The 23277-nt window shown below is 39.8% G+C and overlaps 1 protein-coding gene across 1 annotated transcript in view; it reads right to left on the minus strand.

Annotated features, from left to right (window-relative positions):
* Positions 1-6764: 6764 nt before the first annotated feature.
* LOC128685356 (uncharacterized protein C3orf18 homolog) overlaps positions 6765-23277 on the minus strand; it is a gene marked incomplete at its 5' end in the record, with an annotated part of 49101 nt that continues 32588 nt past the window's right edge. Inside the window, 2 exon segments of the mRNA XM_070082752.1 lie at positions 6765-9386; positions 17851-17960. Coding sequence (XP_069938853.1) covers positions 17883-17960 — 78 coding nt within the window.

Here is a 23277-nt window from a genome sequence, read left to right on the forward strand (position 1 = left end):
GGATGTCCCGATCCCTCTCCGGTATCCCGGAGTAGCTTTGGGTGTCTTTTGGGCGACGGGTGTATCTCTGGAAGCCACCTTTCGGATTCCGGGGGTGGTGGCTGAAGGAGGTATGCTTTGTGGCGGATATCCGGCCGCCCTCTCTTTTGTCCACCGAGGTAGCTCGGCAGATGTGAGGTTGCTATCCCAGATTGCTGGTTTACTGGCATGAAGGGTAGGGTATGGCACGGGTTCCATGCTGCATCTGCGCTACTAGCGGTGTCGAGTCCTCTTGGGCGCGGAAGGAGATTTCTGGCCCTTTCATTCCTCCTAGGAACTATCCCTCCCCGGTCCCCCCTTTTTTTTTCTTTTTTTTATTTTTATTTTCTTTTCTTCTTTCTTTTTTTTTCTTAAAAACAAAAAGAAAGAAGTAACCTAACCATGGCAGCCCTAGTCCATGAACCTGGTACCCCCCGGGCCCCTTCTTGATACCGCACCCCGTTCTGACCCCGCCTCGTCTTTGGACCACTCTTCAGACATTCCTCATGCCTCTGTACCTATTGCCGGTGCTGCTTCCTCACCCGCTTCAGGTACTGAGGCCTCGACTGACTCCTTCGATTTATCAGACCTTCGCTCTCCTCTGACTATGCTTCCGGCCTCTCCCTCTACGGTGCGGCAATTTTCAAATCGCCGACCCGTTCCACGTCGGACCAACTCTGGTCCCACGCCTAAACGTCAACGACAATTACCTGCTGATGATACTTCTCCACCTTCACCTTCTCGTTCTTCTCAGAAACGATCGACACGTCCTTCACTACCTTTCCACGCTCAGTTTCAGACTGAACAGTGGACTAAATTCTTCACTTTACGACCAACTTCCTCTACTGCCTATCTTTCTGACCATAGTATTGGCAAGGCACTCCTACGCCATGTTGGTAAAGATATTTCTTTTCATGCTCTTAAGAGCGGTACGCGCATCATTACCGTACAGAATGCTACCCAGGCTCGTGAGCTCTCTCGCCTTTCCCATATAGATACTGTTCCTGTCACCCTTGAAAAACATCATTCCCTCAATTCTTGTAGTGGTACCGTTATTCTGCCCCATACCATAGTTCAACAAAATTTCCAGACATGTGGCACCGACATTCTAGAACAGCTGGAACTCCAAGATCTCCCAATCCTCAAGGTAGACACTTACGTTCTTCCTGCCCGTGGGCGGAGACGATACCCTAGCAATGTGGCTCGTTTAACTTTTGACAGCCGAGAACTCCCATCCTCCGTTTATATAGCAGGACATCGGTTACAAGTTCGAAAGGTGATCCCTACACCACAACAGTGTAGAAATTGCTGGCGATTTGGCCATCCAGCGAAATATTGCAGATCTATCGCCGAATGCCCAGTCTGTGGTGCCGATGACCATTCTAATACGTCTTGCAATCGATCTCCCTCTTGCCTTAACTGTCATGAGGCTCACCCTTCGTACTCTCGCCGTTGTCAGGTCTATTTAAACGAGCGGGAAATCCGTTACCTCAAAGAGACAGAAGGTCTCCCTTATGCCATGGCAGTTTCTCATCTCCGCCTCCAAGGGAGACTCCCACGTGTTTCTTATTCCCGTGTTTCAAAACGTCCCCCCACTTTTGGTATCCCATCTTCTACACCCACCTCTGTGGTTACCTCTCCCATAATCACTCCTGTATCTAATCCTTTTGCTGTCCTCGGCTCAGACGTCCCTACTTCAACGCCTCAGTCTAATCTCGCTTCTTCGAGTTCTCTCTTACAAGCCTCAGTATCGACGAGACCTCGTACGACACCTCTTCCCAATCGTCCCTCTACTTCTCAAAAGTCAAAAAAAGGTCCGGTAACACCTCCTACCCATCTTCCACCTCCTCATTTTACCCTCCCTGTCTCTGTCCCTAGTTCTTCCCCTCTCACTGGCTCAGTTACAAGTGCAGAGGTTCACCCTCCTCCTCGTAATGTACCTTCCTCCCCTGTTCCCTCCTAAGTTTCTTCCTCTTCTGCCACCTCCCAGGTTCCTGTCTCTTCTGTCCCCTGCCACGCTTCTCCAGTTCCCTCCACCCTTTCGCCCCCCCTACCTTGGTACAGTCCAATACAGTTCCAATCTTTACTCATCCTCCCCCTACCATTCCCAATATTGTCTCCCATACGACATCTCTGAATTCCGAAACACTTGAAGCAATCTCTGAATATATTGCAGAGACCAAACCATCAATGGACACTGATCCACCTTCCGCTCTTTCTCTCTCCTCTGCTCCATCTGCGCAACTCCTTTCTTCACAGCGCACCGTTCCTTCGCTGCTTGAACATTTTCCACTGCCTCCGCATGTGGACTTTTCTAACCCTTCTAGTCCGTAGGAACCCTTACCTGCGGATTTCAAGTATCTTTATCATTGCCAATCATGGCCTTTTTACAGTGGAATATACGCGGCCTCAGGGGTAATCGGGGTGAGCTTCAGATGTTACTCTCCCAGTTTGCCCCTGTTGGTGTTTGCTTACAGGAACCAAAATTACACTCTGCTGTTATTTCTCACATCTCAGGCTATAATTTATTGTATTCTTCAGATCCTTTTCCTGATGGGACCTTTAATGAAAGTGCCCTTCTTCTCCGCACTGATATTCCGTACCATCAGCTATTTATTCATACTTCGCTGCATTACACAGCAGCCCGTATCCACTTACATAGGTGGTATACGCTCTGTTCTTTATATCTCTCTCCTTCTCGGGCATTATCTATTCCGGATTTTGCCTTCCTTGTTTCGTCATTACCGCCACCGATTCTGTTACTTGGTGATTTTAATGCCCACCATTTCCTCTTTGGAGGGTCTCACTGTGATTCCCGTGGAATTCAGTTAGAGGCTTTTCTTGCCACCCACCCCCTCCATGTTTTAAATACAGGTACTCACACCCATTTTGATCCTCGGACTCATACTCTCTCTTGCATCGATCTCTCAGTTTGCTCTTCCTCCGCCGCATTAGACTTTACTTGGTCTGTTCTCCCGGACTTACATGACAGTGATCATTTCCCAATCATTCTTACTTCCCCTTCATATTCGCCACCTCTTCGCACCCCACGCTGGCAATTTAATCGGGCAAATTGGAACCTTTACTCACACCTGACTGTTTTTAAAGAGGTTCCTTCTTCGTCCTCCATCGATGAGCTTTTACACCTCTTCTCGTCCTCCGTTTTCACCGCAGCTTCTCATTCTATACCCCAAACTTCGGGCAGGCATTCTCAGAAATGCGTGCCTTGGTGGTCTCCTGCTTGTGCTCGTGCAGTACGTTTGAAACGCGCTGCATGGGGCAGGTACCGGTACAATAGAACCACAGAGCGACTCCTTGATTTTAAACAGAAGCGTGCGATCGCTCGCCGTGTCATCCGTGACGCTAAACGCACTTGCTGGCGAGATTATGTCTCCACCATCACCTCTGCTTCCTCTATGAGTGCAGTCTGGAAAAAAGTACGAAAACTGAGTGGTAAATATTCTCCTGACCCGGCTCCTGTTCTACGGGTTGCCGGTGTTGATATAGCAAACCCACTAGATGTTGCCAATGAAATTGGCAATCATCTGGTCCGTATTTCTCAGGGACTCCATCTATGCCCCTCACTTCTTTCCTCAAAGTCTGCCAGAGAGTTAGCACCCTTGGACTTTTCTTCTCTCAGAGAAGAACAGTATAATGTGCCTTTTACACTTCAAGAACTGGAGGCAACACTCTCAGCTTGTCGATCATCGGCAGCTGGGCCCGACGACATTCATATCCGTATGCTACAACATTTACATCAGTCAGCCCTTGCAATCCTATTACACCTTTACAATCTTATTTGGTCACAAGGAGTTCTTCCACAGCTGTGGAAATCCGCCATTGTTCTCCCTTTCCGCAAACCAGGCACTACGGGACATGAAACCTCCCACTATCGTCCCATTGCTCTTACCAGTGCAGTTTGCAAAGTAATGGAACGTCTAGTAAATAGACGTTTAGTGTGGTATTTAGAGACACACAACAGTCTCTCCACTCGTCAATATGGCTTTCGTAAGGGACGTTCTACCATAGACCCCTTACTGCGCTTGGATACGTATGTTCGTAATGCCTTTGCGAATAACCACTCAGTTATTGCCATATTTTTTGACCTTGAGAAGGTATATGACACAACTTGGAGGTATAATATTTTAGCCCAAGCCCACTCCTTAGGCCTTCGAGGCAATCTACCATCCTTCCTTAAGAACTTTTTAACTGACAGGCATTTCCGTGTTCGGGTTAATAATGTGCTCTCCCCGGACTTTGTCCAAGCTGAAGGTGTCCCCCAGGGATGTGTTCTGAGCACAACACTTTTTCTCCTTGCTATTAATGAATTGGCCTCTAGTCTTCCATCAAATATTTGGTCATCACTCTATGTTGATGACTTCGCTATTGCCTGTGCAGGCGCTGACTGTCACCTCCTTACAGTTTCTCTCCAGCATGCAGTCGACCGTGTTTCCAATTGGGCCACCACACATGGGTTTAAATTTTCCAGCACTAAAACCCACCAAATCACTTTCACTAGACGCTCTGTCATCTCTGATCATCCTTTGTACCTCTATGGCTCACGTATCCCTGAACGTGATACAGTCAAGTTTCTGGGCCTCCTCTTTGATCGTAGGTTATCCTGGAAACCTCACATTACCTCTCTGAAGGCAACTTGTCACAGCCGGCTGAACCTTCTTAAAACCCTTGCTCATCTTTCCTGGGGAGCTGATCGTCGAACCCTCCTTCACCTACATTCCACCCTTATTTTATCGAAACTTGATTATGGTGACCAGATCTATTCAGCGGCATCTCCTGCTACTCTCTCTAGCCTTAACCCCATTCATCACCAAGGATTACGTTTATGCCTTGGTGCTTTTCGCTCTTCCCCTGTCGAAAGCCTCTATGCAGAAGCGAACGTTCCATCCTTATCCGATCGCCGTGATGCCCATTGCCTGCGCTACTATGTACGCTCTCATGATCTCCGCAATCCTTCCATTTATAGAATGGTCACTGATATTAGTAGACATTTTTTATTTGTTCGCCGCCCCTGCTTACTCCGTCCCTTCTCTCTTCGCCTTCATTCGCTCTTGTCTTCTCTTCAACTACCACCTTTCTATGTACATGTAGCATCTCACTTTTCCCTACCCCCCTGGGAAGTTCCAGCTGTTCGAGTCTGTTCTTTCTCCCTCCCTTGCTCGAAAGCCCAACTGTCTACGGTCGCTTCCCGCTCTCTTTTTCTTGACCACTTTCACTCTCATTCTCATGCCATTGCTGTGTACACAGATGGCTCTAAGTCTTCTGACGGCGTAGGATTCGCAGCAGTGTTTCCGGACAGCGTCGTACAAGGGCATTTACTATCTTCAGCTAGTATTTTTACCGCTGAATTATATGCCATCCTTACAGCACTTATCCGTATTGCATCTATGCCTGTGTCATCATTTGTGGTTGTCTCAGACTCCCTTAGTGCTTTACAGGCTATACAAAAATTTGATACACCTCACCCCTTAGTCCTCCGTATCCAACTTTGGCTACGCCGCATCTTTACTAAGCATAAAGATATTGTTTTTTGTTGGGTCCCTGGTCATGTTGACGTACAGGGCAATGAACAGGCAGACACTGCTGCGCGGTCAGCAGTACATGACCTACCAGTTTCTTATAGAGGTATTCCATGTACGGACTATTTTGCTGTAATATCTTCCCACCTTCACACCCGTTGGCAACAACGTTGGTCTACTATGCTCGGCAACAAACTTCAGTCTATTAAACCGAGTATAGGTTACTGGCCGTCTTATCACCAGTGTCGAGGTTGGGAGACTACTCTCTCCCGTCTTCGCATTGGCCATACTCGTCTTACTCATGGATATCTCATGGAGAGGCGTCTTGCTCCTCTCTGTGAGAATTGCCAAGCTCCATTATCAGTCAGCCACATTCTGTTGGACTGCCCACTTTATCAACGAGCACGCAGAATTTACCTCTGTCGTCGTCTTCGCCCCGCTGCTCTCTCTTTACCTTCCCTTCTCGCTGATGGACCCACCTTTCATCCGGACTCTCTCATTGACTTTTTGACAATGACTGACTTACTTCACAAATTCTGATACTTTCAGCCCTTTCTACTTGTATCTCTTGCTACCCTCTACCCCCGTACTATCCCCTGCCCCGCTGTTTTCTGTAACCTGCTGATCATCCCCCCTCCCTTCTGCCATCCAATTCCCTTGCTTCCTTCCCTACCCTGCAGTGCTGTATAGCCCTTGTGGCTTAGCGCTTCTTTTTGATTATAATAATAATAATCCTCCCATCCCATCAATCATCACCAGATCTTCATTAAAGGTAAGTGTCATGTATTCTATTAATAGAGTACTACTTAAGACATGCACAGTAAGTTTAATGTACACAAACTGAAGATTTCATGCGGTAAATTTTTTTTTTTCATACTTTTGGGCGTCTTGCACGGAATAATTTGATTTCCATTATTTCTTATGGGAAAATTAATTCACCTTATGATAATTTCGGCATTCAATGAGCTCTCAGGAATGGATTAATATCGTATGCTGGGGGTCCACTGTATGTTGAACTGATAGTGCAACCTGGCAGTTCTCGCAAAGCAGTGCCAGGATTTTTCGACAAGGTATCCACGAGTGAGGTGCTTGTGGCTGATACATGGATGGGAGAGTGCAGTACTTTCTGTATCACAAGGTGATGTAGTGTTGGGGTGAGAATTATATTGAGAGACCCAAATACAACAGTAGTGATAATCAAAGAGAACAATTTCCTTATCTTTTATTGAATTTGTCATTACCTTTACCTGCACATCCCAACTTCCATTAAGTATTGTAAAGTAGATCATACAAAATGCTACACTCAATACAGCTTTATGAGCACATATTTGATGAATTATTATAATCAACTTTAGCGCTAACCCGCTATATTTGATGAAATAATCCCAATCATTACTGAGAAAATGCACTGTATTTACAACAAAAATTAAAAACAGGACAATTCTGCCGAAGTTAACGTTGTGCTATAGTGCTAGCGAGCAATTTCTATCAGAATATAATGAAAAATTTGGAAGACTTTATTACACACCCTCAAAAAAAATTCTACAATGCCTAGGTGTGAACATATACATTACATTTCTCTTGACCTAAAGTCAAAATATGTATATACACAATCACTAGCTGAGATACAAAGAAATTACATATACAATAAAATACCTGGTATACTGTAATGCAAATTGTATAATGAATAAAATAATATAGTAATTAACATCCAATTTTCACAACCAATTAAAAAAAAAAATTATTATCAAGAGGAAATTAAGATTATTGAAGCAGATTATACTTTTTTATAAAGTGCTAACTCTAAAACTACCATCTTATTATCCATAACCTTTGGAGAGAGATCATTGTTAGCATTTGATCTATTGAGGTTCCAGATATTTTGTCATGAAACCTGTAATTACACAGAGGAGGAAAGAAGAGATAAAAAGAAAGGCGACAAGAGTGGAACAGAGAGAGAATGGGGGGATAAAGGGAGGATAATAACTGGCCAAATAGTCTTAACTTAAAAAGCCATCCTTGACTTTATATGAAAGACAAAACATATACATTTATAGAGAATAAATATGACCATAAAGCAATTATCCAAAATATCACTAACAATTAATCACAGACAGAATTGTATTTTGGGTATAACTAGCTATCTTTAATAGCTGCATGAAAATACTTAGGAAAGCCACAGTCTTGAAAGACTGAGTTATATACCGTATTTCGCAGCTTATTAGACGCATTTTTTATTTCCATAAAATGTCTCCAAAAACCACCCTGCATCCTATAAACTGAAGGTCAGTGACGGGAGCTATAAGTCTGGGGTGGGCTGCAGCTCTCCCAGTTATGTCCAATACCGAGACGTTGAAACTAAAACAAGTCTTATAAGCCGTGAAATACGGTATACACAAAAGGACACTCAACCAACATGACTAGAGTACAAGTATTTCAAATACGTATACAACATATTCATTTATCACAAATCTCATTTTGAGTAACTTTAATTAAGAGCAAAATACTGATATACATATAGTAGCTGACAAAGTCAAAATCACAATGTTTAGCTGTATAAGTAATGAGGTAAAACAGAAAGTGTAAGACATGCTTGAGGTTGTATCATTACTTGTGTGTGCTCATGTACGCAAAGCACATTTTATACATATATACAATATATGTATGCATTATATATATACATGTAATAAACACTTAGGTACCATATGTGAATACATGCATTTACAAGTCTTACAATAACAGCATATATTTAAATCTCAAGATGTACCACACAAGGTACTTCTATAGTAATTGACAAACATGAATATCCCTATGTTGAAAATGCATCCACATAGATGTGAGCAGAAATATATCAATTACTGTACATCTTGCAATGTGACCATTTATTTTGTAATATTTTAACAAGGTACAGTACATACATACACACATTGACAATTAGCATATCAAAACCTACACAATGAGGAATGCAAGATGTGTATTTTCATATACATACAGTGTACATGTTTGGCAAACAGGCTCTGCACATTCATCTGCTCTGTTTCACTTCATTTCAGTAAAACATTATGTTCATCAAACAACCACATAATAGGGTGTATCAAATTTTAATAAAAAAATAAATACTTTTCAGTTCTTCCAATCAATGTGAAGAACAAGTATAATGTGAAATGTCAAAACCTTAAAAGTACAGTAAGAAAGTTATTAAAAGTGTGATTTTCAAATTCATCCTGTTGAATGTGTTTTACATTAGTTAAAAGATTTTATTTATGGTATATAATGATTGTTTCATTGTCAATCATTAATAAATTTTGTCAAGATCAAAGAACTAGGTCTATTAAAATAACCTGTGCTGGTGATAGTACGTACAGTAATGATACAAGTGTACTTCAAGGTGTAAAAGGAGTACTGTAGCATATTTAGAATACTGAACTAACAAATGTTTGAAAAAAAAAATAAGAGGTACATTGAAATTCTACTACAATAAATAAGCTCAGACACACCTGCCATTTTTCTAAGGCAACAGGTAAGGTAGGAAAAAATTATAAGGCAACCTTTTAAGTTAATTCTCACTAATTATTGAAATAAGCTTCTAAACACATTAATGAAAATGAAGGTAAGTAGCTGATTAACTGGTCACATTCTCTTCCTAAGGATTATTTACATTACAGAGAATCAAGAGTGTTTAGCTTAGGAATGCTTTTATAATGAAGCCTTTATGGAATCATAAATTGAAATCACCTAAGTAGCTCTGAGCTAAATACATATGTGAGGGTCACTCAACACATCTAAATTTTGAGCAGCTGCAATTCTTGAATTTCAGCTTTTTCTTATTTCCTGAAAAAAAAAAAAAAAAAAGTTAATTAACCCTCCCAAATAGCAATTTTTTTCATACCTTAAAACAGGTTGGCCATCACTAATCCAGCATCACTGGGACCTGTAGGGTGCCGGATTACAGAGTGGTTAGGTTAGAATACACTTAACCCAACAGTGATATTTATGCATCGGCGATTTCCACCACTTTACACCCTATTTTTGGCCCATTCCGTTGTTCCAGTCGACCAAACTCATGGCTATTTTGCTAGAACTCCAATTATTCTATCGACCGAGTACAAGAAACCGCAAATTTACCTATTTCAACTACCCAATAAAGTGGTCAAAAATTGGTAATTTTGCCAATTTCACACAAATTTCAAGAGATGCCAATTTCAAAATAGGGTCCAGAATAAACAATGAAGACATTCTTAGCACTTAAAATAACATTTTCTCTGTTCATTAGTCACGTCTCCAGGCCCTTCTATTACATTTGCTTTCCATTTTGTATTTTTATTCACAAAAAATAGATTTACTGTTATGCAGACTACTGCATTATTGTAATAATTGCATAAATAACTAACCCATTCATGACTGCATGTTAGACTGGCCGGTTGAACACGTGTTGGACAGTGATGTCATTTGTTTACTCTCGAACATCGGCAAAAATCAAACATTTCCGCTACTTTGAGCTCAATTTTATGGACAACATACGACGTACAAGCTTTACACAACAAGAAGCATTTCTTTTATTCATTGAACCCATGGCTAGGGATAAAAGTGAGCACATTATAACAAATGGAGAAAAAGAAATTGGAATGACTTATGCAGCAAGTAATGCCACCAAACAGTAGCGGCAGGTTGGTGTTGCAACCCTGGAAATTTGAAATTATGCTAGCCGAAATTAGTGCTGGATTACTGATGGACCGTATTAGTGATAGCCAACCTGTATTACCATCACAGTATGTAACAATGTAAGCAAATGCTGTAATTCCAATACAATAATTACTGTACACACAGTGAGTAAACATATGATTACTACACACACAATGAGTAAACAAATGGAGTGTTTTACAATGGTCCCTACTTGAGTGGTGCTACAAAACAGTTTTGATAGGCCTCCAAATTGCAAGGATGAAGAAAATCACCAAGTACCATGTGGTTAATTATTATAATCAAAAAGAAGCACTAAACCCACTAGGGTCACACAGCACTGTAGGGCAGGGAGTTATGCAGAAACAAAGGATAAGCAAAGATGGAGAGGAGTGCTAAAGGAAGTACATATATATCAAAGCCTGTGCAATAAATCGGTTGCTGTCAAAAAGTCAAAGAGGGAGTCTGTGTCAAAGGAAAGAAGATAAAGTAAGGGTGTCAGAGCGGTGACATCGTTGGAGGAAAATTCTGCGTGCTCGTCGATAGATAGGACAGTTCAATAGAATATGGAAAATTGAAACTGGAACCAGACAATTCTCACAGAGTGGAACAGAGTGCTGCTCCATGAGATACCGAGTAAGACAGGTGTGCCTGATGTGAAGACAAGCATGTTGTCTCCCAGCCTCAGCATCGATGACAAGAAGGCCAGAAACCTAAACCTGGTTTGATAGAATGTAATTTGTTATGAAGCATATCGGACCAACATTGTTGCCAACGGTTGTGAAGGTGGTTAGATATTACAGCAATAGTCTGAGAATGGAATACCTCTATGTGAAACTGGGAGGTTATGTACTGCAGACTGTGCAGCAGAGTCTGCCTGCTCATTGCCCTGAACATCAACATGACCAGGGACCCAACAGAAAACTACTATGTACTCTGTTTTTGCTAGTGATGGGGCACAGCCAAAGTTGTATATGTACAAAGAAGTAGGGAATGAGGTGAATAAAATTTTTTATAGCTTGCAAAGCACTAAAGGAGTCTGAGATGATTACAAATGTTGAGGCAGACACAGATGCAATGCAGATAACTGCTATGAGAATTGCATACAATTCAGCTGCAAAAATGCTAACCGAGTCTAATATATGTCCTCGCACTACGCTGTCTGGGAACAATGCTGCAAATCTGGCACCATCAGAGGATTTAGAACCATCAATGTACACTGTGACGGCATGAGAATGAGAGTGGAAGTGATTAAGAAAGAATGAGAAGCAACTGAAGGTATTTGGGCTTTCATGCACGGCAGTGGGGAAGCACATAAACTGTTGGAACCACCCAAGGGGGAAGTGGAAAAAGTAGAAGCTTGATGAACACAAAGGAGGCAACTGGAGAGAAGATGAGAGCAAGTGAAGACGAAGAGGAAAGGGATGGAGTAAACGGGGTGGCGAACAAATGGACCTCTGCTAACGTCCATTACTATCCTGTATGTAGAAGGATTGTGAAGGTCATGAGAGTGGACAAAACAGCGAAGGCAATGAGTATCATGGCGATTGTTCAAGGATGAAACATTTACCTCTGCACAGAGGCCCTCAACAGCTGAGGAGTAACGAGCACCCAAACAAACATGATCCCATCCATCATCATGGATTAAGTTTGGAAAGAGTTGCAGGAGAGGCTGCTGAATATATCCAGTCACCATACTCTAGTTTCAATAAAATTAGGGCTCAATGCAGCCTAAGGAGAGTTGGATGACCCCCCCCCCTCCCCATGAAAGATGGGCGAGGGTTTTAATTAAAGGAGGTTCAGCTGGCTATAGCAAGTTGCTTTCAGGGAGATAATGTGACCACATGGTTGAACCCTGAAGTTTGAGAGTTGCAATTTTTGTGCTTTACTTATTATAAATATCCTTACCTATCTGCAGTTTTTTTTTTTGCCCATTTTATTTTTTGGTTTGGCCCAAGACCATTACAATTCTAACTTACTAAAAAATGTACTCAATGGCTTTCCTATGCTCAAATCTCTTTCTGGTAGGTATAATGGATAGTTCTGGAATCTAAACAGCAGTGACTCCAGTGATCATTTAGCACTCTTGGGGAGAAAAAAAAAAAAATCCAAGGAAAAATTAGCAAACACTAAACTACCAAAATTAATAAAATGAATACTATCACAAAGAAAAATAAAAAGCATTAGTCAACCCTTTGAGGGCCCGTCCTGTAGTTCTACGGCTTTGAAGCTAGGGTCCAAGCTGTAATTCAACACCATGAGCTCAGCTCACTCAGATAAGCTGTGGGTGGTAAATTTGGGCCTAGATATGAGAATGCATCTATGTGGTAAGTGTGTGCCATATAAAAACAAATCCTGTAGCACACAGTGCATAATGAGAAAAAAAAAACACACGATTAAAACAGCAACTTTGTGGTGTATTTTTGTATGTTTTTCACTGTTGTATTCGTGGTTTCTTGGTTTCATTTGATAGAATGGAAAATATATTACAGAAATGAGATATTTTCATTGGTTTTAGTACTAAAAATGGCTTGAAACTGAGCTCAAAGTAGCAGAAATGTTAGATTTTTACCAATATTCAAGAGTAAACAAATGACGTCATGCATCCAATACACGTCAGCTGTTGGGTCTAATGTGCATAAAAGTAAATCTTCTATTTTTTGGTGTGAATAAAAATTCATTATGTGAATAAAAAATCAGAGCGGAATTCATTTGTAAAGCCTGGATACATAACTAATAAACAGAGGAAATGTTATCTTAGTGCCAGGAACATCTGCATTGTTTATTCTGGACCCTATTTTGAAATTGGAATATTTTGAACTGTGTGAAATTGGCCAAATTACCAATTTCTAATCACTTTATTGGGTAACTGAAATAGTTGATTGGGCGATTTCTTGTGCTAAATCAATAAAACAGAAGTAATACTAGCGAAATAACCAAGAATTTGGTCGAATGGAATAATGTAATTGGCCTAAAATGGAAGTCAAAGTGGACAAAATCGCCGATGCGTAAATAACACTGATGCAGCAAAATTCCCAAGAGCATAATTTCATCAATTTTCTATCAAATTTCATACTTTTGGTTTTATTACCTTCAGAAAAAAATTCTCTATCATTTCATAAGAAAAACTAAAAATTTTTTTGTTAAATTCTTGAAGCCTTTGGACAAGTTTCAGATCTGGGGTCTGGACCGTGAAAGGGTTAAAAATCATAGCAAATTATTGATGTGCAAAGACTATCCTGAAAATTTTGCAAGATCCCTACAGGCACCCTGGTAGATGAACAAAACACATGCAACAATTGGTTATCTTTATTGTCAAAACTTTTCACCTGTTTAGCAGGCTTCAAGTGAGGCCTGCTGTGGAGGCAAAACATTTCAGCAATAACGATACCTAAGTGTTGTACATTGTACGCCATTAGTAAAATGCATTCTGGCATTATAAAAACTACAATGAAAGCAAAAACGCCTAGCTGTGGGCAAGCTAGTGTTCTACAGTCAACTGCACACAAGCTACACAGAAAGGGGGGCAAGTGCAACTGCAAACAGGAGGCTATGGGGAAATCTGTGCATCCAATTCTCAATCAACAGTCATTTAAAAGCAATGATTTCTGTTGAAGGATGACCAAACACCCACAAACTGCCAAATCCTGTATAACTTGCTTTTAGTCTGTAGAACCCAATGGGCCCAGCACTTTCAAAGGATGTATCTATGTAGGTGGCTAAATTCTGCTAGAGAGAAAAGCTCATTTATAGCGGCCTTCACCTCGTCATCAAACCATTCATTTCCTGGGGTACTAACAGAACTCCACACTTTAAATCTTTTGGCGATGGCATGAGAAAGTTTCAAATAATCTATGGAAAGCACATTCTTCCCCAGGTCACCACGATACAAGAGTACGGTACAGGCCTGCCTAGGTTCAGAAGACGATCACCATTTTTTTTTTTTTTTTTTTTTTTTAAGGTATGGTAGAAGTTGGGCTACAAGATCTCTCCACACTGTGCCTTTAACCCTTTGAGGGTCGACAGGCCCTCTCCGAGACTCGTTCTAAGGGTCGGCCAAATTTAAAAAAAAAAAAAAAAGTAATTTTCTCTTGTGAAAAGATATAGAATCTTTTCCCGATCATAATGACACCAAAAGTTTGAAATTTTATGGAAAACTTACGGAATTATGCTCTCGCGAAGTTAGCGGTCTCAGCGATGTTTACGCATCGGCGATTTTGCCCACTTTGAGCCCCATTTTCAGCCAATTCCACTGTATTAGTCGACAAAAAACATAAATATTTCACTTGAACTCCATTTTTTCTATCGAATGGGTGCAAGAAACCACCCATTTATCAATTTCAACTATCCAGTACAGTGGTCAGAATTTAGCAATTTTGCCAATTTCACACAAATTTCAAAAGATGCCAATTTCCGAATAGGGTTCAGAATAAACAAGAAAGACATTCCTGGCACTAAAATGACATTTCCTCTGGTCATTAGTCACTTCTCAAGGCCTCTCTTATATTCTTTTGCTTTCCACTTTGAATTTTTATTCTCACAAAAATAGAAGATTTACTGTTATGCAGACTACTGCATTAGTGTAAAAAATGGTATAAATAATATTGGCGCACTTGTGAAAGAATATTAGACTCACCAGTTGACGTGTATTGGACGCTTGGCATGATTTGTTTACTTCTGAAATTTGGTAAAAATCAAACATTTCTGCTACTTTGGGCTTAATTTCAAGGTACTTTTCATTGTGAAACCAGTCAAAATCATCTCAATTTCTGTAATATCTCTTCCATTCTATAAAATGAGACCAAGAAAACTAGAATACAACAATAAATACCATACGAAAATACACTGCAAAGTTGCTGTTTTATTCCAAAAAAAACGGTCGAAGTTTTTTTTTTCTCATTATGCACTGTGTGCTACAGGATTTTTTTTAGACTGTGCACACTGACCACAGACCCATTCTTTCATATGAAGACCTACCAGCTTTCTCCCACTAGATCTGAGGGCGCTAGAATTTAGGCGTACTGGTACGTCAAAAACCCTGGGTCGTAAGCCGTACTAGTACGGCCGAAACCCTCAAAGGGTTAACTGTAGCTTTAGCATATCCACTTGTAGCCCGGCAGGAGCCAAATTTTAACATACATGGGCATGTTGTCATTAACATTATAGAATTAGACAAGAGGGTGTTACTAGAATGACTACAGAGTTGCCTTTCAAAATGTGGGCAGAACTGGTGCCAAAGCCAGAAACAGCAACTGGATGCCTTGCCAAGTCTGGATCGCTGCCATTAACTGTCAGTGTAGGGGTCATCAGAAAGTGCTTCTCCAGATAAATTAGGAGACTGGCAACTTGACATACACAGATGTTAAGTGATTTTTGAAGAGATGATTGAAAGAGCAGTGTAGAAGTACAGAAATAAAGAAAATTAGGAAACTACTTGCTTAACTACTGGCTGACTAATAAAAAGAAATCAATGCTCCCACCACCAGTCACCACACTCATCAATATGACAAAGTGCCAACTTTCCTAGGAACCACCCCTTTACCATTCCCAGGGTACAACATTAGGATGGGTCGCTCAGAATTAACTGAGCAAAGACTTAGCAAAAAACAGAGGTGTTCACATGGGTGAGGGTGAGTTGGCAAGAACACCAAGAACTGTACACTTTCTATCACCACTCTTGGATCTGCACCAGTGCTGTACAACCCTTATGGGGTTAGCACTTGGTTATGATTATAATAACTGGATCTGCAGATAACCTCCAGTAATACTTCTGTCAGCAGAAGTCACATCAGGTGGACCTCAAGGCCCAGTCTCTTTCAGGTGTTGCAAACCACTTTGCTGTATAGTCCTTGTGGCTTAGCACTTCTTTTTGATTATTATAATAATAATGCAAACCACTTCAGCACTGAAATTGGTGGGAGAATAGAAAATAATAATAACCCATCCACAATCTCCTGGAGCAAAATTTAATAAATTCGGGACAAAAGCCTTGCTTTGTTGGGGCATTCTGGGTTCTTAGTCAAGATTAAGCCACTCAAAATGTCACCATATTCTTGTAAATGTCAATATTAACCCTTTAACTGTGCTCAATGCGCTAGTATACAAATGATATCAGTGTGTCCGATGTACTAGTATGCACAATTTTTCTAGACCTTAAATTGGCTGTGTGCAGTCATTTTAACCTTCAGTTGTATTTGCATCATTAGCTATCTTGTGCCTCATAGGAAAAAAAAAAAATCCAGTCCACATAGGTATGCACAGGGTATTTTGGGTAATATTACTCAATAAACAGGATCACCATGACTGGCTAACATCCCAACCTTTCTCACAGTGAAATCCAAGAAATGCTGTTCAAAACTGACACCAGTGACATTGAACTGGGTGATAATGAAGCAGCATTTTCTGGTTTTGAAGGGGACAACAATAGAGATATGACCAAGAATGAAAGCATTGATAGTTCAACCCAAGATATAGCAGTGCCTTCCATCTCTGGTTTTGCCACAGAGTAGGCGCCGACAACTCTTTACCCCTGAACTGGACAGCGAATGATTTGGGTGATGGCAGTAGAGAGGAATATACGTATAAGGAGGAGCGCTGAATAAACTGATAATGCAAAAATTCTCCCTTGAAACGAACACCAGTGTAGCGTCAAATTATGTCTGCCTCTCGCATGTACTTTTTTTTTTTTCTACAGTAAGACATCTAGGCAGCATGATACTGTTGCAGGAGATAGTGACAGTGACTGACACTGAAATTGCTTTCATTGGTATCAGAAAATAACATGCAACACAAACACCAGATATAACAAGAGCTGTGACAGTACCAACATTGGTGACAATGGCAGCAGCCATGCCAAAACGAACACCCAGTGACAATACGAGCTGTAACAACAGCAGCCATGACATCAACCATAACACCAGCAGTGACACCACTACCAGCTGTGACAACACCATCAACCATGATACCAATGACAAATATCATATACCCACAGACCAACAGGGTGTGTAACTGGTAGAAAAACACTTAATTTGTTTAAATGTTTCACAATTTCTTATAACAGATAATTTTACCGAACTGGACTGCTTTTGGTCATTCTTCGATAACACACTGATTATTGTTGCTCAAACAAATAATTAATACAATTACATAGTGTCCAACTCTTATTACTGAAGTCAAGGCTTCGACAATGGATGGTTACAACTGTTGCAAAGTTGTATCTGTTCTTTGCAACACTAATTCTGATGCCATACACACCCATAAGGACAACACGTATTTAATTTAAAAACAAAAAAATTTAAACTGTCCAAACGTAGATCTACGTTTGGACAGTTTAAGGGTTAAAAGATTGCACAAAAGAGAACCATTTTTTTTTTTACCTAAGTTGATTAGTTATGTTATCATGTATCATGAAAAATTCCACAAAGTTGGTTAATTATATTCTGTATCATCATTATCAATATATGTTTGTGTCGTGAGGTTACACTACGAAACATTCGAGTATCAAACATGAAAAAGATATAAAAATAAATCTTTTGTCCATATCAAGGTTATGTACTAAGGCCTTAACTAGTGCTGTTTAGTTATTACCAATTCTCTTCTAGTATCAAAAACTTACCATACAAAAAAGCAGCCATTTCTTTAGCAATGTCATTCTTTTTGAACTGAATTATTAGTAGAAGGTTGTTGGCTGGAGTCAAATGTAGAATTGCCAGAGTACAACTGGACCTGAATGTAGAAAGTGTAAAAAAAAAAAGTTTCATAATTTTGTAAAATACTATGAAAATCAGATACAAATACCAGTAAATCAATAGAAAATAAAATGTGTGTAACTTTAAAAGCATTACTTTCGACTATATAGTCATATTAATTTGGGTGAAATTTGTCCATTTAGAAATTACAAGCAAAAAAACTGCACAAGGCTGAGTTTATTACTGCACAAGTTTATTAGCTACACAAGAGCATATTAACACTAGTCTCCTCTTCGATAACTTTAGCTACATAAGAGCATACAAAAAGCAGATCTAATCAGCAAAAAAAAAAAAAAAAAAAAAAAAAAAAAAATTCTTATTACAATCATTTATGCATACACCAGTTCATGAAAATATCACATTTATTTAGTTACAAAACATTTCCAATACAGCCAAACCCCTCTAATCTGAAAACAGAGGACAGGACCATTTTGAAAAAGTCAACATTTTTAATTACAATACCAAAAACTCGTAGGAAAATTACAACAACAACAAACAAAAATCACAATACAGTTGTGGATGCCAACATATGTTGTGGTAACCCTTAACAACCTCTTTCAATATTGTACAGTGGACCCTCGGTTATCGTAATTAATTCATTCCAGAGAGTGTGACCAAAGTCGAATTTGACAATTTCCGAATCCATTTTCCCCATAAGAAATAATGTAAATCCAATTACATAATCAGTTCCAGACACCCAAAAGTATTGAAAAAATAATTTTTTTACATGTATACATTTACCTACAGAGAAAACAATGAGACGAAGAATAAAACAATAATAACATGACACTTACCTTTATTGAAGATTCTTCTTAGTGTATTGAAGACGGGAGGAGAGGAGAAGATGGAGAAATTACTGTTTGGAAGGGGAATCCCCTTCCATAAAGACTTCAGGTACCAAGTCCTTTTCTGGAGTTACTTCCCATCTTTGTTTTTTAATGCCACTAGGACCAGCTTGAGAGTCATTGGACCCCTGTCGCTCAAAAAAGTGTTCCAGAGAGGTCTGTTTCTGGTGTATGTTAGGAATTGTGGTGGCGGCAGGGAAGTGTGTTGGGAAACAGGACAAGACAGTACACCTACCATCTGACTTACGACCTGCTCGACTTACGACCACTCGACTTATGACCATGTTTTTTATGCCAAATTTCTGGGAAATAAACAACTATTTGTGTTGTACACAGTGTTTATCCTAAACCTTACAGTATAAAATACAGTACTAACAGCATAAAAAGTAAAGTAAAACATGAAATACCAAAATAAAACAATAAAATTAAGTCATAAAAAAAATGTTTTGTTGATATTCAGTAGTAAAGTTCGACTTACGACCGGTTTCTCGGAACCGAACTCGGTCGTAAGTCGGATGGTAGGTGTACTTGAATATGACCCTAATATCAACTCTACAGCTTATTTATCTTGCACATAATAAACAATATTAATAACATAGAAACATGATATATACTCTAGAATGAATAAAATATGTCATTACTTATGTGATGAGTGTTGCTGTGTTGTTTGTTGTTGGGTGTATAAGGGTCACTAAAAGAAGAATTATATAGTGGTGGTGATGGCAGCAGCAGAGGCGGTGGTGTTAGTCAGTAGCCCTATATACATGTACCTCAAACAACACTGGAGAAGTTAGTTTCGTATTGTCCTTTTTCTATCGATTAATCGCTTAACTTACTTGCTACACTGTTAATGCTACACTTTATTGCTGGCTGGCGCTTTACCCTTTATTGACTCCTGCTGCTTTAGTACTGTACACATTGCAGAATCACTGAAGAAGGCACATTCTTCCCTCTCTCTCAGCCCTTTACCAAAGAGCTGGCTGGTACTAGGAACTTTCTTTGGGCCTATGGTGGCTTATTTAGCAGTTGCAAGCACTAAAAAGAATGAAATAATAAAAAATGAATCATATAAATGCATGGGATCATGCTCACTGGCTGATAAACAATGGCACATTGAGTGTCGGGCCGCTGTTGCCATGTGGACGCGTTCAGGATGAATGACTTACTGATCTCAATGACAATCACCAAGCCAATATTCTGATGAAAAATTTTTATGATTTCCGAATGCACTGGACCCTCCCTTTTCGTCAATCTCCGTTATAGCCAACTTTTTTCCGTCAAAATATTGGTTCCGTTTTCGTCGATGGTATGGTACCTGTCCAGTGCCCAGCATGCAGACAAAGCCGCGTCCCACACACATTCTCAGGCAGTGTCGTGGTGTTTCTCGGTTAGTGAACATATCCTGCCAGGTCATATGAAACATTTCGTAATAATCCATTGTTTTTGGCACTTATTTTTTGTGTAACTGCTAAATAAGCTACCATAGGCCCAAAGAAAGCTCCTAGTGCCAGTCCTTTGGTAAAGAAAGTGACGAACATGATAGAATTAAAGAAAGAAATCGTAGCAAAGTACCAAAGTGGAGGAGGAAGAGAGAGGGGAGAATGTGCCTTCTTCATTGATTCAGTGATTCTATGATATGTACGATACTAAAGCAGTACTAGTCAATAAAGGCTATAGTGCCAGCCATCAATAAAGTGTAGCAAGTAAGCTAAGCAATTAATCGATAGAAAAAGGACAGCACGAACCCAACTCCTCCAATGCTGTTGGAATTATATAGGGCTACCAAGAACACTGCCGTCTCTGTTGCTGCCTTCACTACCACTATGTATGGCTTATGCTCTCAGTGGCCCTTATACACCCAACAACACAACGCCTTTTGTGACATACATAATGATATTTTATTCATTCTAGAGTATATGTCATGTTTCTGTTATTAATAATGTTTATTATGTCATATTAGATGAATTGTGATAAATAAGCCATAGAGTTGATATTAGTGTCGTATTGAAGCATATTATCCAGTCTACAACAATAAACTCGCCTCCCTCTCCCCTCCTCCCAGTCTGTCATACACCAACAAGAGTCTTTAATAAAGGCGAGTGTGATGTTAAATGTTCATTTATACATTTTATTAGTGCTTTATAATTATTTGTCATTCTTTTCTGCATGTAAATCTGTATTGAAGCTAAAAAAAATTTTTTGTTAATACTTCTGGGTGTCTGAAACAGATTAATTGGATTTACATTATTTCTTATGGGGAAAATGGTTTCCGTTTTTGCCGATTTCACCAATCACTCTGGAATGGATTAAACACGAAAACTGAGGGTCCACTGTATTACAAAATCTGACGACTACGATATCTGGGGGTCCTCTGTAGTTTGTTTCAGTAACTCAGCCCGAGTGTTTGAAGCAATACATTCTCTTCATATCAACCATGTGATAACAATTAAATACTACTTATTGTACTGTACTATGATTTATATAAAATGCCAAAAAGATCTGTGATGTTTCACTTTAGTCTCTTAGTTATAAATCTTGAAAAAAGCTCTCCTCTGAGCCAACTATCGTTATAATAAATACAGTGGAACCTCGGCTTATGAGTGCCCCACCATACGAGTTTTTCAGGACATGAGCAGTCACTCGGTCGATTTTTTTGTTTTTGGATACGAGCAAAAATTCAGGATGTGAGCTTCCCCCCAAAAATAAAAGTGAGTATATAATTGTAGTTCATTGTTGTGATGTACGTACGTATTATGTTGTTTTTATTGCTCAAGATAATAACTGCAACAGAAATAATAGTACAGTGGTACCCTGAATTTCTAACAGCTCCCAACTCAAACAATTATGTAAGTGCACTTTTTGTAAGTGCTTTTGTAAGTGTATTTTTGGGGACCTGAAATGGACTAATCTAAATTATTCCTTATGGGAACAAATTCGCTTGGTAACAGCACTCGAACAGTCTTCTGGAATGAATTAAAGTCGATATTCGGGGTTCCACTGTATTTCTTACCTTAAATTGTGGGTGCTGGTGTTTGTCGATGATTGTGAAGAGTGTGGAGAGTTATGCTGCAGCCATGCGGGGCTGAGGTGGTTAGTAAAAGTCCTGGTACTGAAGTCGACAGTTGTACTGGAGTGTGCATAAATTCTGTAATGGATTTCTGTTCTATTTTACCCTGCAGTATATTATACAACTGTCGGCAAGGCATCAGCTGCTCTGGACACCATTTCATGGTCCTCTTCAGTGAAAAAGTCTAACTTAAGTCATTCAGTATGTCAGTCAAGTCATTCAGTCAGTCAAGTCATTCAGTCAGTCAAGTCAGTCATACAAGTCAGTAAGTCAGTCAGACAGGTCAATAAGTCAGACAAATCAAGTGGCCGCTTGAGGTACGGAATGGCTGCCACCACTTGTCACAATGACATTTTATTCATTCTAGAGTATATATCAGGTTTCTATCTTATTTATATTGTCTATTATGTCATATTAGATGAATTATGATAGATAAATAAGCTGTAGAGTTGACATTAGTGTTATATTGAAGCATTTTTGTCCTACCTCCCAGAGCAGAAATTCCGCTGGAATGGATTAATGGGATTTCAATTAATCTAAATGATGAAAATTGGCTCAACGTATGAGCAGATCGGAATATAAGCAAGGTCACGGAACAGATTAAACTCTTAAGCCGAGGTTCCACTGTATTTGTTGTGTGATGTGTACCATGTCTTTATACTGCATAGCATTTGTATAGTTGCTACAATCGCTTGGAGATTTGCATTCTATACTAACAACTAAACAATTTTATAGTGGACCCTCAGTTAACAATGCTATCGGACAGCGATAAAATCGGATACCAATGCATTTTTGCGTCAAAATATTGGCTTGGCATTTCAATTAATTTAAATGATGAAAATTGGCTCAACGTATGAGCAGATCGGAATATAAGCAAGGTCACGGAACAGATTAAACTCTTAAGCCGAGGTTCCACTGTATTTGTTGTGTGATGTGTACCATGTCTTTATACTGCATAGCATTTGTATAGTTGCTACAATCATTATGGTTGGCTTGGAGATTTGCATTCTATACTAACAACTAAACAATTTTATAGTGGACCCTCAGTTAACAATGCTATCGGACAGCGATAAAATCGGATACCAATGCATTTTTGCGTCAAAATATTGGCTTGGCTAACGATGAAAAACTCAGTTAAGAACATTCGTCCCGAACATGTCCGCGCGGCCTGAGCCCATGTACATGGTAGTGTGCCATTGTTTACAAGCCAGGGAAGACGATTCCATGCGTACATGTAATATATTTTGTATCATTCCATTACTTTTAGTGCCAGCCCTGTGATAAAGAAGGAAAGAAACAATAAATTTCAAGAAAAAACTCATAGCAAAGTACAAAAGTGGAGGAGGAAGAGAGAAGGGTGAACATGCCTTCTGCAGTGATTC

Source organism: Cherax quadricarinatus, chromosome 8, assembly GCF_038502225.1.
Source record: "Cherax quadricarinatus isolate ZL_2023a chromosome 8, ASM3850222v1, whole genome shotgun sequence".
Lineage (NCBI taxonomy): Eukaryota > Metazoa > Arthropoda > Malacostraca > Decapoda > Parastacidae > Cherax > Cherax quadricarinatus.